The sequence below is a fragment of the Agelaius phoeniceus genome, chromosome 6 (assembly GCF_051311805.1).
Source record: "Agelaius phoeniceus isolate bAgePho1 chromosome 6, bAgePho1.hap1, whole genome shotgun sequence".
NCBI lineage: Eukaryota > Metazoa > Chordata > Aves > Passeriformes > Icteridae > Agelaius > Agelaius phoeniceus.
In genome coordinates this window covers 30278017-30292212 of record NC_135270.1, presented here as the reverse complement: position 1 = coordinate 30292212, position 14196 = coordinate 30278017, and the positions used below count along the sequence as shown (strand labels likewise).

The 14196-nt window shown below is 45.1% G+C and overlaps 1 protein-coding gene across 2 annotated transcripts in view; it reads left to right on the top strand.

The window, feature by feature from the left end:
- Positions 1 to 2206: 2206 nt before the first annotated feature.
- PLEKHD1 (pleckstrin homology and coiled-coil domain containing D1) overlaps positions 2207 to 14196 on the top strand; it is a 28888-nt gene continuing 16898 nt past the window's right edge. The window contains exons 1-5 of one of the 2 annotated variants that reach the window (XM_077180300.1): positions 2207 to 3488; positions 3624 to 3979; positions 11387 to 11480; positions 12381 to 12470; positions 12966 to 13042. In XM_077180300.1, the coding sequence (XP_077036415.1) occupies positions 3831 to 3979; positions 11387 to 11480; positions 12381 to 12470; positions 12966 to 13042 (410 nt within the window). In that variant the 5' untranslated portion in view covers positions 2207 to 3488; positions 3624 to 3830. Of the gene's footprint in view, positions 3980 to 11386; positions 11481 to 12380; positions 12471 to 12965; positions 13043 to 14196 lie in introns of both variants that reach the window. The other variant, XM_054635676.2, reaches the window with a different exon arrangement.

Genomic DNA, 14196 nt, shown 5'->3' with positions numbered 1-14196 from the left:
GCCTATTTAACTACTGAATCTCCAAGCAATTTCTGTTTGTCAGCTATGTGATCATTTTCTAGTATTTAGGCTTGATGGGGGAAAAACTGGTGCCTTACAGGAAACCTTCAAAGATAGCTGACCACTCTGATGTATTATGAAAAATGGCTTTTTAGCAGAAATCTTTGCTTATGAGAGTAAATGAGTTTTCTTCCAGAAGAGATATCTTAGTAGGATTTAAAAGAATTAAATTTATATTCTCTTCATGCTGAGAGAAATAATTATTGATTAGTGAAATAGTCATTGGTGTCAGTTCCTGAGAAAGCTACCTCCCAAAAGCCAAGCTATGAGGCTGGCTGCTTGCTATCAAATCCCTTTGCTTCGGTAAACTGGTATCTTATTTTCTGTCTTCCTCTAAGTCTCTTGAAGTGTCTCTATATCCACAGCAAACAGTTGGATTTATTATGATTATTATTTATCCTGGACCCTCCAGCATGGATCTGAGTGTGTTTGAAGGGCTGGGACTAGTGAAGGGCTTTGGCTGGAACAGGTCACTGAGACCATGTAATTCTTACCAAGGGATGATAAATGGGGTTATGTCTCATCTCTAAGGGTGATGTCTGATGGGGTTGCAAATCTACAGAGGCACTTGACTTTAATGCCACTTGCTGAGTAACTTTTCTTTGAGTTCTGCAAAACAGCTCCAACTTTCCATCTGACACTGAAAATTTAATCATTGTGCTAAAGAAACATGCTGTGTTAGTGTATCTCACTAGAGGTGAATTGATGGTAGTTGCTTTTCTACTTAAAATAGCCTCTGCACACAGATGTGCACCTAGGAAGCTGTAGCATCACTTTGGGGAGTACATGTGACATTTTGTCTTTGCAAGAATGATGATCATAAATGAAACTGGAGCTGCAGTTCACTTCTCCACATTGGTTGGATACCTGCTAATAACTCCCATGATTGCTAATGTTTCTCAGGGTTAAAAATGGCTATGGAGCCTATCAGAAGCTGTAAAAGCAAAGGGAATCTGCCTTACTGGAAGGTAAGATCTGAATCTCTCCAACTCCGCAGCGGCTCTGATCCATCTCAACTTACTGGCCCTAGCCCAAGAAGCAGTTTGTTCTTTTCTGCATAACACAGTATTGTCAGGTTGCCCAGACCAGCAAGATGTAACTTTTCACTTAAAAAAAAAAAAAAATACAAGCCTCCTCAGCAGCTGAAGTTAGTATGTGTCTCCTTAAACTGAAAGAGAGCATCTTTGAGCTGGAGAGTGGCCTGTGATGAAGGCACATGGGGTAATTCTTGGGCAGTTCCTGTGCAGGGCTAAGAGTTGGACTTGATGCTGCTTGTAGGTCCCTTCCAACTCAGAATATTCTGTTAGGAAATATTACATCTGTATAGCTTGCACTGCTGTCTGCTTCAAACATTTATTTTTAGCAAAATTTTATTGGCTTGATGTGTAGGAAAAATAAAGACAACATATTAGTAAAATAATTGCCATACCAGTGCAGCCTGTTGCTCCAAAGAAAGGTTTTCTGATTGAAGGTCCAGTGCTGTCTCTCAAGGATGTACAGATGTGTTTCCCCTTCATTAGATTGGTACACACATAAGGGACATGTTAAAAGAGCCACTATTACTGCAAATTACTGTGTCCAGACACCAGCAGTTGCAAAATTCACCTTGCTGCTATCTATTGCCCTAGCATTGCTGGCCGTTCACTTGACAAAAGCAAGTTGCTTTTTCCCTCCCCTGGCCTGTTGACTCTAAAGAACTTGCTTTAACTACTCAGTGCCTTGTTTGTCTTAGAGGCCTCCAGATTAAAAAAAAATTCACTTTTTGATGTTCAGAGCTAGAAACCTCTTTACTCTCTTAGTCTATGTGAGGTAAAAATAAGAAAGAATGAAAAATAAGTAAAGGGTGAAAATCTGTCTCATGGCAGGTTGCTGCTGTCAGATCTTTGCATTGTTGGTGCAGTACAATGGCAGGAGCACTGGATCATTACATGGGAGCTCTGTGGCTTTTCCCTAGACATTTACATGGTTAAGTGAGGCTGTAGGGCCCAGAATCATTTTTTCCCTTTGTGCAACATAATTTGAGGGAAAATTTTCCTTCTCCTGGTTATGAGTAGTATTTCCTTCTTGGTGCTGTGTACAGAAGGGCATCTATGGCATTAATGCTTCTGTTCCGCAATGCAGTATTGTATTCAAGAGTTAGAGCTCAGGTGAGATGGAGGCAGTATCTGCTGCTCTCTTCTCCACTCTCTGCCTTAATGTCACTCTGAAATGGGACATGTCCTGCTGCTCTGGGCATGTCCTGTCTGGGACCAAAAGGTTGGTCAAAGCCAGGGTGAGAAGAAGTAACAAATCATGGTGTTTGCTGGCTCTCTCATCTATTGATCAACTGTGACTTTTATCAGGGATCTGCATCTCTAATTTCTCTAATACTGAATGCAGCCTGTGAGCCTGAGGCAGGCTGTCTGCATCTCCTGTCTTTAAGATGCTCTGCAAGCGCCTCTGACTGTACAGAGCTAAGTGAGCCATGTCCTGTGATGTGACCTGGCCTACAGCACATCCCAGGTTTCTGATCGGGGATGGGGAAGGACCATGTGTCTGCACTGTGTTTCTTCTGAACAACTGCTTTGGGAAGGGCTGGCATCCAACAATTACAGCATCAGAATCTATTCACGTGGGATGGCACAGGTTAAATCAGGAGCAGATACCTCAGCATATATGCATACATGCCATACAGCATGTACATGTCTGTATTGGTTATGGGATATCCCAAAACCACAGGTGGTTTAGCAGCTGGGATTCTTCCCTGAATTCTAATCCTGGAGGGGAGGCAGAATGCAGTAAAGAACAATATGAGGATAAATTGCTTTCCTGTGGGCATTGCAAAAGACAGGTTCTTTTGGAGAACTGTGTATCTATAGAGGGAGAAGGAGTTTCAAGGGAGAAACAAGGACATAGTACTCCCACAGCAACCTTTTTAATCAGGTTCCCTAAGCAGGAGATGAACAGGGACCTGAGCTGTGTGATGTATTCCTATGTGTCTGTGTTGGGGCCAAAAAGGAGCTGGTACCTAAGAGGCAGGGCAGAGCTGTTCTTGCCACCTCTCCAAGATGCAGCAAAGCATGAAGGCAGGCAGAATTTTATGCTCTAACTTTGATTAGCAATGGCCCTTTAAGGCAGAGCAAGGCATGCAGTGTGGACACTGCCCAGTCCAAACCCAGCAGCCACGTGAACTCTCCCCAGGTGGGCAGTGCCAGGCTGGCACAGCAAGGCCCCCTCACCCTCCCCAATGACAGAGGGAGTCTGAACTGAACCACTCACTCTGCCCCAATTTTCCTCAGGACAAATGAGAAGAACCTGTCTCCAAGTGTAAGATTTTGGGAATATGTGTCAGAGATGCCTGTCAGTAAAACATCCGTCTTGCCCTAATTTCTGCATGGAGTGCTGCAATGTCGAGTGAAATAACCTTCCAAGCTGGCTCTGGTGCAGAGGTATTTTGGCTTATGTTATTGCTGAGAGCTTGCTTTCTGATGAGCTCTTTCTGCCTCTCTGTGTTTCTGATGTCTGACTCTCTTCACTCTTCTTTTTCCCTTGGGCTGGGATGCGTGCTGTTTGCAATGCATCAGGAAGTAATACGCAATGAGAAAACTCTCATCATCTGTGCATCAGGGAGAGAATTACTGACTGAGTGCTGAGCAGTCAAGTTATTGATTCAAACCAAAGCCCAGTCTCTCTGTCTGCTGGGCTGGTTACATCCTGCTGGTTCATTGCATTTAATCGGATTCCCTGAGCTGCCACGCAGAGGGGGTGAGTTAGAACCAGATCCATCTATAATGTTTGCTTCAAAATCCAGTTCTGTCTCCCCTTCTCCGTCCATGGAACAGGCAGATTCAGATGCTCTGGACATCAGCACCAAAGTGCAGCTGTATGGTGTGCTCTGGAAGAGACCCTTTGGGAGGCAGTCAGCCAAATGGTCCAGGAGGTAAGCCACAGTTGCTGAGGGATGCTCGGGTGAAACACAAAGCCTAAGGGTCTGGGATAAGTTTAGAGACTGAGTGCTTGACTCTTCAAGTGCAGCCAGCCAGGCAGAGGCTCAGGGTAAAACTTGGGGCATAGCTTCCCTGCTGCTGAGTCTGCTTCACACATGTGGCACCCCATTGTGCTCTCTTCTTTATCTGTCCAGACCTTGTTCTATGTGCACTACAGGGCGGTAATAGAGACTAGCTGCCTCCTCTGAATAATTGTGATAGTTTCATGAAAGGGGAAGAGTCTGTTCATGTATTTTGCCCCTAAACTGCTTGACTTTTTTGTTTTGGCACTCAAAGCTCTTTGGGTCCTTCGGGTGTGAGATGGCAGGGCTGAGCTGACTGCGTGGGGGTCTGTAGTGTGTGTGTGTGTGTGGTCTGCAGGGGTCTGTGCACAGCTCCAGTACTGCTGTGCTGCCTGACAGCGACTGCGTGCTGGGAACAGCACATGCAGACTCTTCCCAGGGGAGAAGGTGGCTCTGAGTTCTCTCCCATCTGGTGTTAGGGAGTTGCAAGCTGCTGTATGTTGTCTATCAGCAGCCAGGAAGTTTGGAGCTGGAAAGCATTTGCTATAACCTTTAACCAAGGACAGAAGTATGTTCTATAATACTGAAGTGGTGGGTTGGTTTTAAGTTTAGAGTTGCTGTAGTTTCTTTAAGAAAATCACTGAATCTCTGGCACTTACCTTTCGTGGGTAAGTACCTTTGCTGCAGTCTGCAGTGTAGATACAAACAATCCATTTCTAAAGCCAGCTTTCCCAGCTTTGCTTTCTGTAGTAACCATAGTGCTGCCCAGTCTGTGAAGATGGCATAGCCTGAAAAAAACATTACTTGGGAAGCATTTTGTGTTTGTAGCAGTTTTTGACCCGCGTGTGTGTTTTATTCCCTCCCATGCCAAGAACAGCCTATTTTCACCCAGAAAAGAATTTGTGCTGATGCTCCCTACTCAGCTCCCAAATATTGATAAATAAATGAATTATGCCTGGAAACTACTGTGATTGTGTTACGGAAAAGAAATGGACAGAATAACAGAGGGGAAGGTAATTTGCCATGGATGAGACATTCTTAAAAGGCTCTCCCTAATAAAAATTTCTTGCAGGCAAATGACCCATCTCTGTTCCCTCTGTCATTATTTATTTAGTGCTGTTCTATTCCTAGAAATCACCCCATCTTCAGCAAGTGGTAAATGTTTTAGTGATAGCAGCTGGGAGCAGAAGGGGAGGTGATGTGGGGCAGGGGTGATGTGGAAGGTTAGTTGCAAGCATAGCAGCTGAGGGTCCTGGGTGACCAGACACAGGTCAGTTAGAGTTGAACATGGAATCTGTAGGGTTTGGAAGGAAGTGAGTTCTGGGGTAAAAAGACTTGAACAGGAGGAGAAATGTGTTGTTAGTTAGTTAGTTAGTTTTATCGTGGGAGAGACTTGCTTTAAAGTAAAACAAACTTGCATGGTATTATAACAAATCATTAGGGGGAGATAAGGAGTAATTAATTCATTTCCTCCTCTTTTTCCCCATGCCCACCAGCACATAGCTGGTCAAGTACATTTTTTTATGAAAAGGAGAAGAGATGTTTCCCACTCCAGTTAAATAAAGAAAAAAGATTGACTATATCTGGATGTCATTGAGGACCTGGTCTCTGATAAATGTATGTTTTGTCCTGAAATCTGGAACAACTGTACTACTCCCACTCCCAAGGAAAGCCTTTCCAAGATATGGGAGATAGCCTGTCTTTAAGAGGAGGGTTGATCTCATCAGGCTATCAGCCATGAAGATGGGTCTATGTGGGAGATACATGATATTTACTGGCTTGATCCCATTCATTTGGCTGTAGCAGCAATACTTCTGGAGCAACTGAGAAGAAAAGCAACTGTTCCAGGGAAGGATGGAATCTGACTAGATAGCAGATGAAGGAAAAAGTGTCCAGGCATGGTGTCCAGTGCTTTGGTGATGGAAATCCCAGGTTTTGGAATTTCACAGCATTACAGGTTATGCAGGGAGGAGGAAGGGATAGCAGAGCCTTGTTTTAGTCAGGGCCAAATCTGATGGCACCTGTGGAGACAGCTGAACTTGACCTGGGGCAGCTGTGTGGAGCATTTTCAGTCCTTTCTTTTGCCCATGCAATGGTCTGCTCTGAAGCCCAAATATAATATTTGTGTGCTGCCTCAGGTACTGTCCAAGAGTGGGCTGGATGCTTCTTGACCAGTGTAGCTGTGTTTATCTGCCAGGGCTGACATCTGAGCATGCTGCCTTTCAGAGCTTGATTTTTGAAATGCCATTAGCAGCATCCTAATGCCTATCTCTTAAAGAAAGGGAGGTCTATTCCTAATGTGGATTTTCTTTTCTTGTAAAGTAATATCTATCCAACAGAGAAGCACTTGTCTTCTGAGTTTAGTGGTGCTTTTGAGCAGTCTAAGCTTGGGTCACTGCTGGAGTGGCTTTGGAAAATCATATTCTCAGTCATTGACTAACAGTCCTCCTCTTCTGAACAACTTCTTCCTCCCAATGCCTAACAAGCAATTTAGCCTCTCCTGCTACAAAAGTTTTACTGGTAATGGCACGAGCCTGGCACAGAGGCTGGAGTGAAATGCATCATGTGTGTACCCACCCTGGATATGGCATGAATAGGGTGCTGTAGCTTTCCAGGATTGAAGTGGCATACCCTTCTTTACCATGAATAATCCCAGTCCCATATAGAAATGTCAGGCTCTAAACTGTCACCATCCATGTCTGAGACTTTGGGGTTCAATGGGACAGTGCCGGGAAGGGCCATGTCTTTGGTGGACAACTGAACATCAGAAAAGCAAGGTGAAGCACAAGAGGAGAGAGAACAAAACACAAAATATGCCTGTATGTCTCCATAAACCTGTCAGAGATGACAGGTTAGAAGGAGAGAAACACAGCACAGTTAAGAGATAATTTTTTTATTTTTTGAACCAGTCCTGTCTGTGGCATTGCAAAGCAGGCACATAACCTTGTTTTCCACAGTGGCTGCTTACAGTCACTGCGTGTGGTCACAGGACAGATGGAAAAGAGAATTGTTTATGGCTGCTTTCTGCTCAGGACCCCCGGGAATCACACAGCTGCAGAGCAGCATGCGTGTGCGGCACAGGGCAGCAGGGGCTGCGAGAGCGTGGGCTTCCCTCTGCTCCTTGTGATCCCCCCATTTGCTGCTTGCGGTCAGGGAGCCTCCTGAGCCTCTCCCCGCTCCCTGCAGGCTGGGCGTGCTCCGGCTGCCCGGGCAGGGGAGCCTGGAGCTGTCAGGGGAGGAAGGGCGAGGGGCAGGTACTTCGAGCTCTGATCTTCATCATGATAAAGATCATTTGCCCATCAGTTTCCTGAGCTGTCCCTGGGGATGGAGTACTGGGCTGATCTAGTAAATGGGATTTGCCCCCTGTGCTCCTGGCCCAGACAAATAAAGGACCAGGGAGACTGCTGCAGTTTTATAGTGTAACTACTTCATCTGGGCCATTGTCATGTCAAAAACTTGTACAAAGAGTAGCTAATGAATTTCATTAGCCCTCTGTAATACAAAAAGCACTTATTCCACAGAGATCGGGTGTCTCAATTTGTCCAGTACAGAGCTGTTGTTTCTGCTTTTCATCCAAGTCACTCAAATTGTTACCATTCCTCTGCTATTCTGGTTTAATTATACTGTGGTTTCAGTGGTTCCTCAGAGCAGGATCCAGCAGCAGGGATGGGTGACCAGAGCAGCTGACCACATGAATGGCTCTTGCATTACTTGTGCTGCCTGTAGAGTGTGGCTGTGCCAGCCTGCCTCATCTCTCACACTTTTGCTGGTGCTCTCCAAGGTTTTGAGCTCTGCTCTGTTTTTAAATTGCTTATTTTGGGTTCTTGTTTGTATTCAAAAACTTTCCCTGCCTTTACAGCACTCCCTTTTCTCCTGCTGCTACATCTGTGCCTGATTCAGACACATGTTCAGTGTCTCCAGTCCTCCAATCACAGTCCTAACTGGGTGTCTCTCCCCATTCTCCCTTGACCATCTTTTGCTTTCTGCTCTTACTCACCTGGCCGCTGCTTTAGTCTTCAACCTGCTCTTGAGTCTTGTAACTCTCTCCTCTTTTATTTTACTTCATCCCTCTTTTCACCATGCTGTATCAACTACCCCTGGATTGTTGCATGGAGACTTTGTCCTGAAGGTCATTTAAAGTAATGGTCTTGGTTGCTCTGGTGTTGCTTTCCAGGTAAAGGTAGATGAGGGAATATGATCTGAGCATAAATACATTATGTGCACAAGCTAACCAGATTTTCAATGTTTTTCCTTCATTACTTGCAGTGAGATTTTGTTCTTCTTATTTTCTAAACTCTTATTTAGTGTATTTTCATTCCAAATCCCCATATTTTCTCCCCACATCTGTGAAATCAGGGATCTAAAAGTTTATTTATCTGTGAGAGACATATCATTTTTCAGAAGTTGGTGCTATGTTTTGTTCTTATTTTTGCTTTGATTTTGGTTTCCATAGAAGCATAATCTATAATATGAGGATTATCAGCACTGAACAATAAAAAGTATGTAACAAACTAAACTCTGGCTTTAACTGTGGGATAACATTTAGATTAAAAAAAAATCACACAGAGTTAAAGATCAATATCTTTACCTGTCTGGCAAATGTTTTTTTATATTAGTCATACTGAAAAGAGTGTTGAAAGTGATGATTTAACTTTCTCTATTTCATGTGGTGTGTTGACTTTTGGCATCTCTAGATTCATATTTGTGCCCACAGTATCTGGTTCCCTGTGACTCACTGGACCAAGCACAGGCCATTGGGCAGGCAGGTTTGTTCTTTTAAGAGGTTATTTCTGTATTTATTGTGCAGATAAGGCAACATTTCTCTCTAAAAAATGAAGTCCTCCTTGAACTAAGCATAGAGTTGGAGAAAACAGAAAGATGCAGCTACTCAAAGGAAAACTTTCTTATAAAGACCAAAGATGTGTGGAAAAATTAATCAGGAAGGCACAAGGTGGCTGTTCACAGAAGTGATGTGGACAGGATGAACCAGGAACAAGCCTTGTCTGCTCTCTGGAGGTCTCTGATGTCCGCCTTGGCAAAGTCCCTGCTTCTCCCCACCTCTGATGTCAACATGAACAGGTATAGATGAGAAGGAAGGAGAAGAAAAAAACTGGGGAACAATAACTGCTGCTGGTGTTTGTATGTTCTGAAGATTTATGGATGTAAATATGCACCTGCTCAATGACTGTCACTTTCAAACACTTTGGAGAAGGTACAAAGTGATCCAGAACTTGAGTTTGCTGCAGACTTTGAAAAGTTTAGCTTTGTTCTTTTATTGCCCCAAGAGCCTGTGGTCTCTGTTTCCATGGCATTTGGCAATTTCATCTGTGTTCCCAGAGCCATAGCAGAAGAGCAAGAGAAAGAAGATGATGGAAGCAGTAAAGTTTTCACCAGAGTAAAATAATGATACAGAGTAAAATAATGATATTAATAATAATTAATAATTATTTATATATTTTTATTATGATTATTATAATTCTCTGCCAGCATCAACGTCTTGCTTTAGCTTTTGGAACTAAACTGGTACCAGATTGCTGTGCTCATCTGTACTGGAGGCAGGACTTGGCTCCATCGGGCAGCCCATCCACTTCAGGAGAGGCCTGGGGGGGATGGAGGTATAGTAGAGGAAATGTATTTGAATAACTGTATAGAGGCTTTGCCCCAGAGGTCCCAGTTGCCCTTGATGGGCTGCAGCTGCGATGTCCTTAATTGGGCTGCAGCTGTAACCAATGAAGATGACTGGGATAAAAGGGGGTGGGTTAGCCAGTCAGGGAGAGCCTTGGAGGAACCTTGACCTGAGAGAGAACAGCATGTGGCAGAAGGAGTCAGTGAAGATCTGCAGCCATGAGAATACACCAAAGAGGTAGGGACTTTAGAAGTCTGAGAATATCATTATGGGACTCTAGAGAAATAATAGAACAACAGCATGGGGGCACATGAAGGCATTAGAATTTCCTTGTGGATCAGCCCCCTTGTCCTCCAGCCCATTACTAAGGGTGGCTCCAAGGGTGCAGCAATGCTCAGGCTGCACAAGTGGGCAGCACTGCCTGTAGAGGTCTTCTCTTATTCCCTCCCAGAAACAGGAGGGTTTCTTGGGAATGTTCTTATTATTCACAGAAATGCCTCATCCTTTCCAGTTTCCTCATGATCTCTTGTCCTCAGCACCATATGAAAGTGATTGACACAGCTGTGTTTTGTGGAGTGTAAAAAGGCATTTTTGAATAATTTTCACCTTCTAGCCTTTCACTTTCTTTCCAAATCCCTCTTTCTCATGTCAGAAAATATGTACAAAACAGAACAATACATTTTCTTTGTCATTTGCTCTTTTGAAACCTCCCTATTACACTTGTCCCCATTTTTTTTCAGCTGCTCTTCATAATTTTTGAGTGCTGCAGAGATTTAGACCAAATTGAAACTAAGTCAGGTATCTCTCCCCTGTACCACTGCCTGCAGAATACGTGCAACCTCAATTTTTGAAGAGAGGAGGAACCCTCCCAGGGGCATTTCAAAAATCCAAATAAGTTAAAGGTGGCACTCCTTTAATCATAATTTTGAGGACACACTCCAGTAAGTTAGAGGCTTGGCTTGCAGAAGCTGTGATATTTTGTGGTTACAACACAATGATGACCAGAGTATACCTAAGGCTAAGTGAGCAGAACAAGGCCTATCTTAATGTTACATGTATGAGAAAAAAAATATTCAATTTCCTTTGTAGTTGTGAAGGTCAGTGACAGGAAAGTTTGCCAGGTGCTCTGCTTAAAAATATCTCTCAAATTTATTTCTGCTCCTGAGTGCTTGGTGGCCAATTTTTGCCTCATGAGTCACTTGGGGATGCTAGGCTATGATTCTCTGTTAGACTGGAAACACTTCCCTCTGGCTGTGCTGAGATGGGAGGGAAGAGGGTGGCAGGCAGCATATTGCAAAATAAGCATTTAGTTGGGCTTAGCCCATGCAAGAGACCCTTGAATAAAAGAGCAGCTCTCTCCAGTAGGTTAAATTCAACTCGTGAGCAAGAGAGGGCACACACGTAGAGGTGCCAAAAGTCTGTGGTCCTGTCAGGGGCACAGAGTGCTGTCCCAGTGCCCTGAGAGCCTGTGGCTTGCCCTCAGCTCTGGTGATGCCTATTGGGTGCCTGCAAGCACAAAGTACCTCAACTTGGCACTTGCTGTTAAGCACCTGCTCCTGGCTGTGAGCAAAGTGAGGCACTTCACCTTAGTCTTAGGTGGGAGTGGTGAACTCTCGTGCTCAGAAAGCAGCTTTAGTTAGGTGGGGATTTTCTTGTGCTGTTAACCACAACCTTCATTTCACCAGAATGTGTTTCCCTTCTCTGTCTTAAAGGTTCTTCATCATTAAGGAAAGCTTCCTGCTGTACTATGCTGAGAGTGAGAAGAAGAGTTTTGAAAGCAATAAATACTTCAATATCCATCCAAAGGTGAGCAGTGTTTGCACAAGGAGGGAGTTATTTTCTTTCTAGCATTCCCTCCCCCTTCCTCCATGGGCCCAGCAGATGATGAAGAGGTAAGTCCCAGTAAGCCCAAGACATCTCACAGGTTCAGGAAAGCCTCAAAAGAGACGCTTTTCGGGTTATTTCATGATTCAGCAGGCATATGACTTTTTTTTTTTTTTACCTGATAGTTGATATATTCCTTTATTTTCATGATCTAATCAACTAATCTTGTGGCTATAAAAATAATGTTGGCAAAGCCAGTGGTGGGGCTAAGAGCTCCATATGGCTCTTGTTTCCAACCTGTGCTTGCACTTGGCAGCAGCTGATGGCCCACCTGCCCTCAGCACCTGAGAGCCCTCTGTAGCTCTGCTGCCTGGAGCTCCAGGGGACCCTGTGCTCTGAGCTGCTTTTGTCCTCTGTAGTCACTGCAGGCTGATGTAGCATATGAGCTCCTGAAGGTGCTGATTCAACTCATTGACAGCCAGCTGCCTGCCTGCCCCACACAGCACTGTGCAGTTTGACTGCTGTCAATGACTGCAATGGATGTACAGCCTCTCTCATGATACCACACTGAATCTGCAACTTTTGCCCCTCTTGGGAGATCACTTCCCCCTTGATGAAACAGTTTCTGCTTCCATGTTCTAGCTAACAGCTTCCCTCCATGCTGAAGGCAGGACTGCCATCCTTACCCCTTCCAGATACTGGCTGAGGGTTTCCTGGTGGTGATGAGAGTCCCTCTGCTTTGCAGGAATTGTGTATATTGCCCCTCCCAGGGTAGCCAAGGCAGGGCAGGGGCCAACAAAGTGACTGAAAGTTCAGCTCCTGGTTAGTTGATAGTTATACTTGATTTTTCTGACTGACTAGAGTGCTCTGGTTTATCTCCAGGGTGTCATACCCCTGGGAGGCTGCATTGTGGAGCCCAAAGAAGAGGCCAACATGCCTTATGCCATAAAGATCTCTCATGAAGACTTCCATGTAAGTAGATTCCTTTTTTTCTAAAAACCTCCAAACACCACAGAACAGGTTAATGCTGATGAGCAGAGCTGGACTGGCAGACTTTTCCCTCCCCACCAAGGTATGCCTACCCTCTCTGGACAGACTACCCTGAGGGCAAAGGTGACTTAGGATCCCAAGTCCCCTCAACACAACCAGCAAGGAAACTTGCACTTTCTGACACCAGGTTTTAGGCTACTAGCAGAGCAGTGGACAGATTCTCAGGAGCCCCAGAGCCCATGTTGCCCTATCAGGGTTATTCCTGCTGTGGCTGTTTGCTGTGTGCACACTTCCCAATGTGTTGTAGGCCTAGGTCATATTTGCTCCCATGTGATGCTTCCTGGGGAGGTGGAAAGCTGTGGTGGGCTCTCCTCCCACCACAGCTGTGTCTGGTTCATGCCAGGGGTGCACAGAGGTGCATAAGGCACCAGCCTCTCTAATCTGGGTTTTTTTCCCCCCTCTCCTCCCCTCTTTCAGGGTAACATTGTTCTAGCAGCCGAATCAGAGTTTGAGCAGGCTCAGTGGCTGGAGATGCTACAGGAGTCTGGAAAAGTGTAAGCTCCTTTCTATTCCTTATTTGCTTTGATCTGCTCTGTAGATGTATGAAGGATAAAGAGGAAGAAGCCTGACAAGAAGGGCTATGGGGAGTCAGACAAGCTCCTCAAAACCAGTGATAGCTTTATTTGCCTCCTGGACCCATCCTTACTCTAAAGGGGAGTGCTCTAAAGCTGATGCAAAGCTTCCCACCTTGTAGTGCAGTGTGTCTGTCTGCTCACCACCCCAGGCTGTCATCTGCCAAATGCTGATACACTGAATTCCATCTGCTACCCCTCTCTCATGCCTCAGATGTGGGAACCCTCCTGGTCCATTTTGTGTGGGAAGCAAGGTTTGCAGGTTTGATGGAAGTGTGCAGCGGTCCGTACAACAGAAGTGGAGGTCAGACAACCCCTCCATATGAATTTGGGGTAAAGTAAGAGCAGAACAGGCAACACATGAAGCTAGTGAGCAGCTACCATGTGCCTCTATGTCCTGCCATGAGCAGGGACCCCACCAGCACAGTTCTGATCAATAACAGTAATTGTGATGCACTTCTGTGCCCGTGGGGTGTGATTCCTTCTGCCCAGATCTGCGGGTGCTCAGGCTGTGCAGCAGCAGGATTTAGCCTCTCAAAACAGTTTAATTGTGAAATGTGGAGGCAGCCTAGATCCCAGGAGAGGTAGTGTTAGCAAAGCATTTCCAGCCCACCTGCTGGGGTGAGAGGGTTTGATTGCTGTCTGCTTTCAGTACTGCTTCACACTCTGCTGAGAATGCTGGACAGAGATTTGCATTGGCCTCCAGCTCTGCAATCCCCCAGCACCCAGGAGCCTGACAGTGCAATGAGCAGCGAGCAGCTGTCCTGCAAAGCCAGAGCAGGCTCCTTCTAAATCTCAGCAGATGCAGGAAGAGATAACACTAAAACAGGGATTTGACTTTCCCAAATGAGATATAGAAACTTCCTGGGTTTTAGGGCAGAGCCTACCATTCAGCTCTGAGGCTTCAAGCAATGAGCATTTTGCTCTGCCCTTCCTGGCTGCATTACACGTGTGGTCTCTTACCACTGTAGGGACAGAAGCTGTTTAACTTGTAATCCCAGTGTGTCCATGTACATGTACATGCTAAGGCAATATCTCAGTTAATTTCAATGTTGTAAGGCCCAAAATGTAGATTT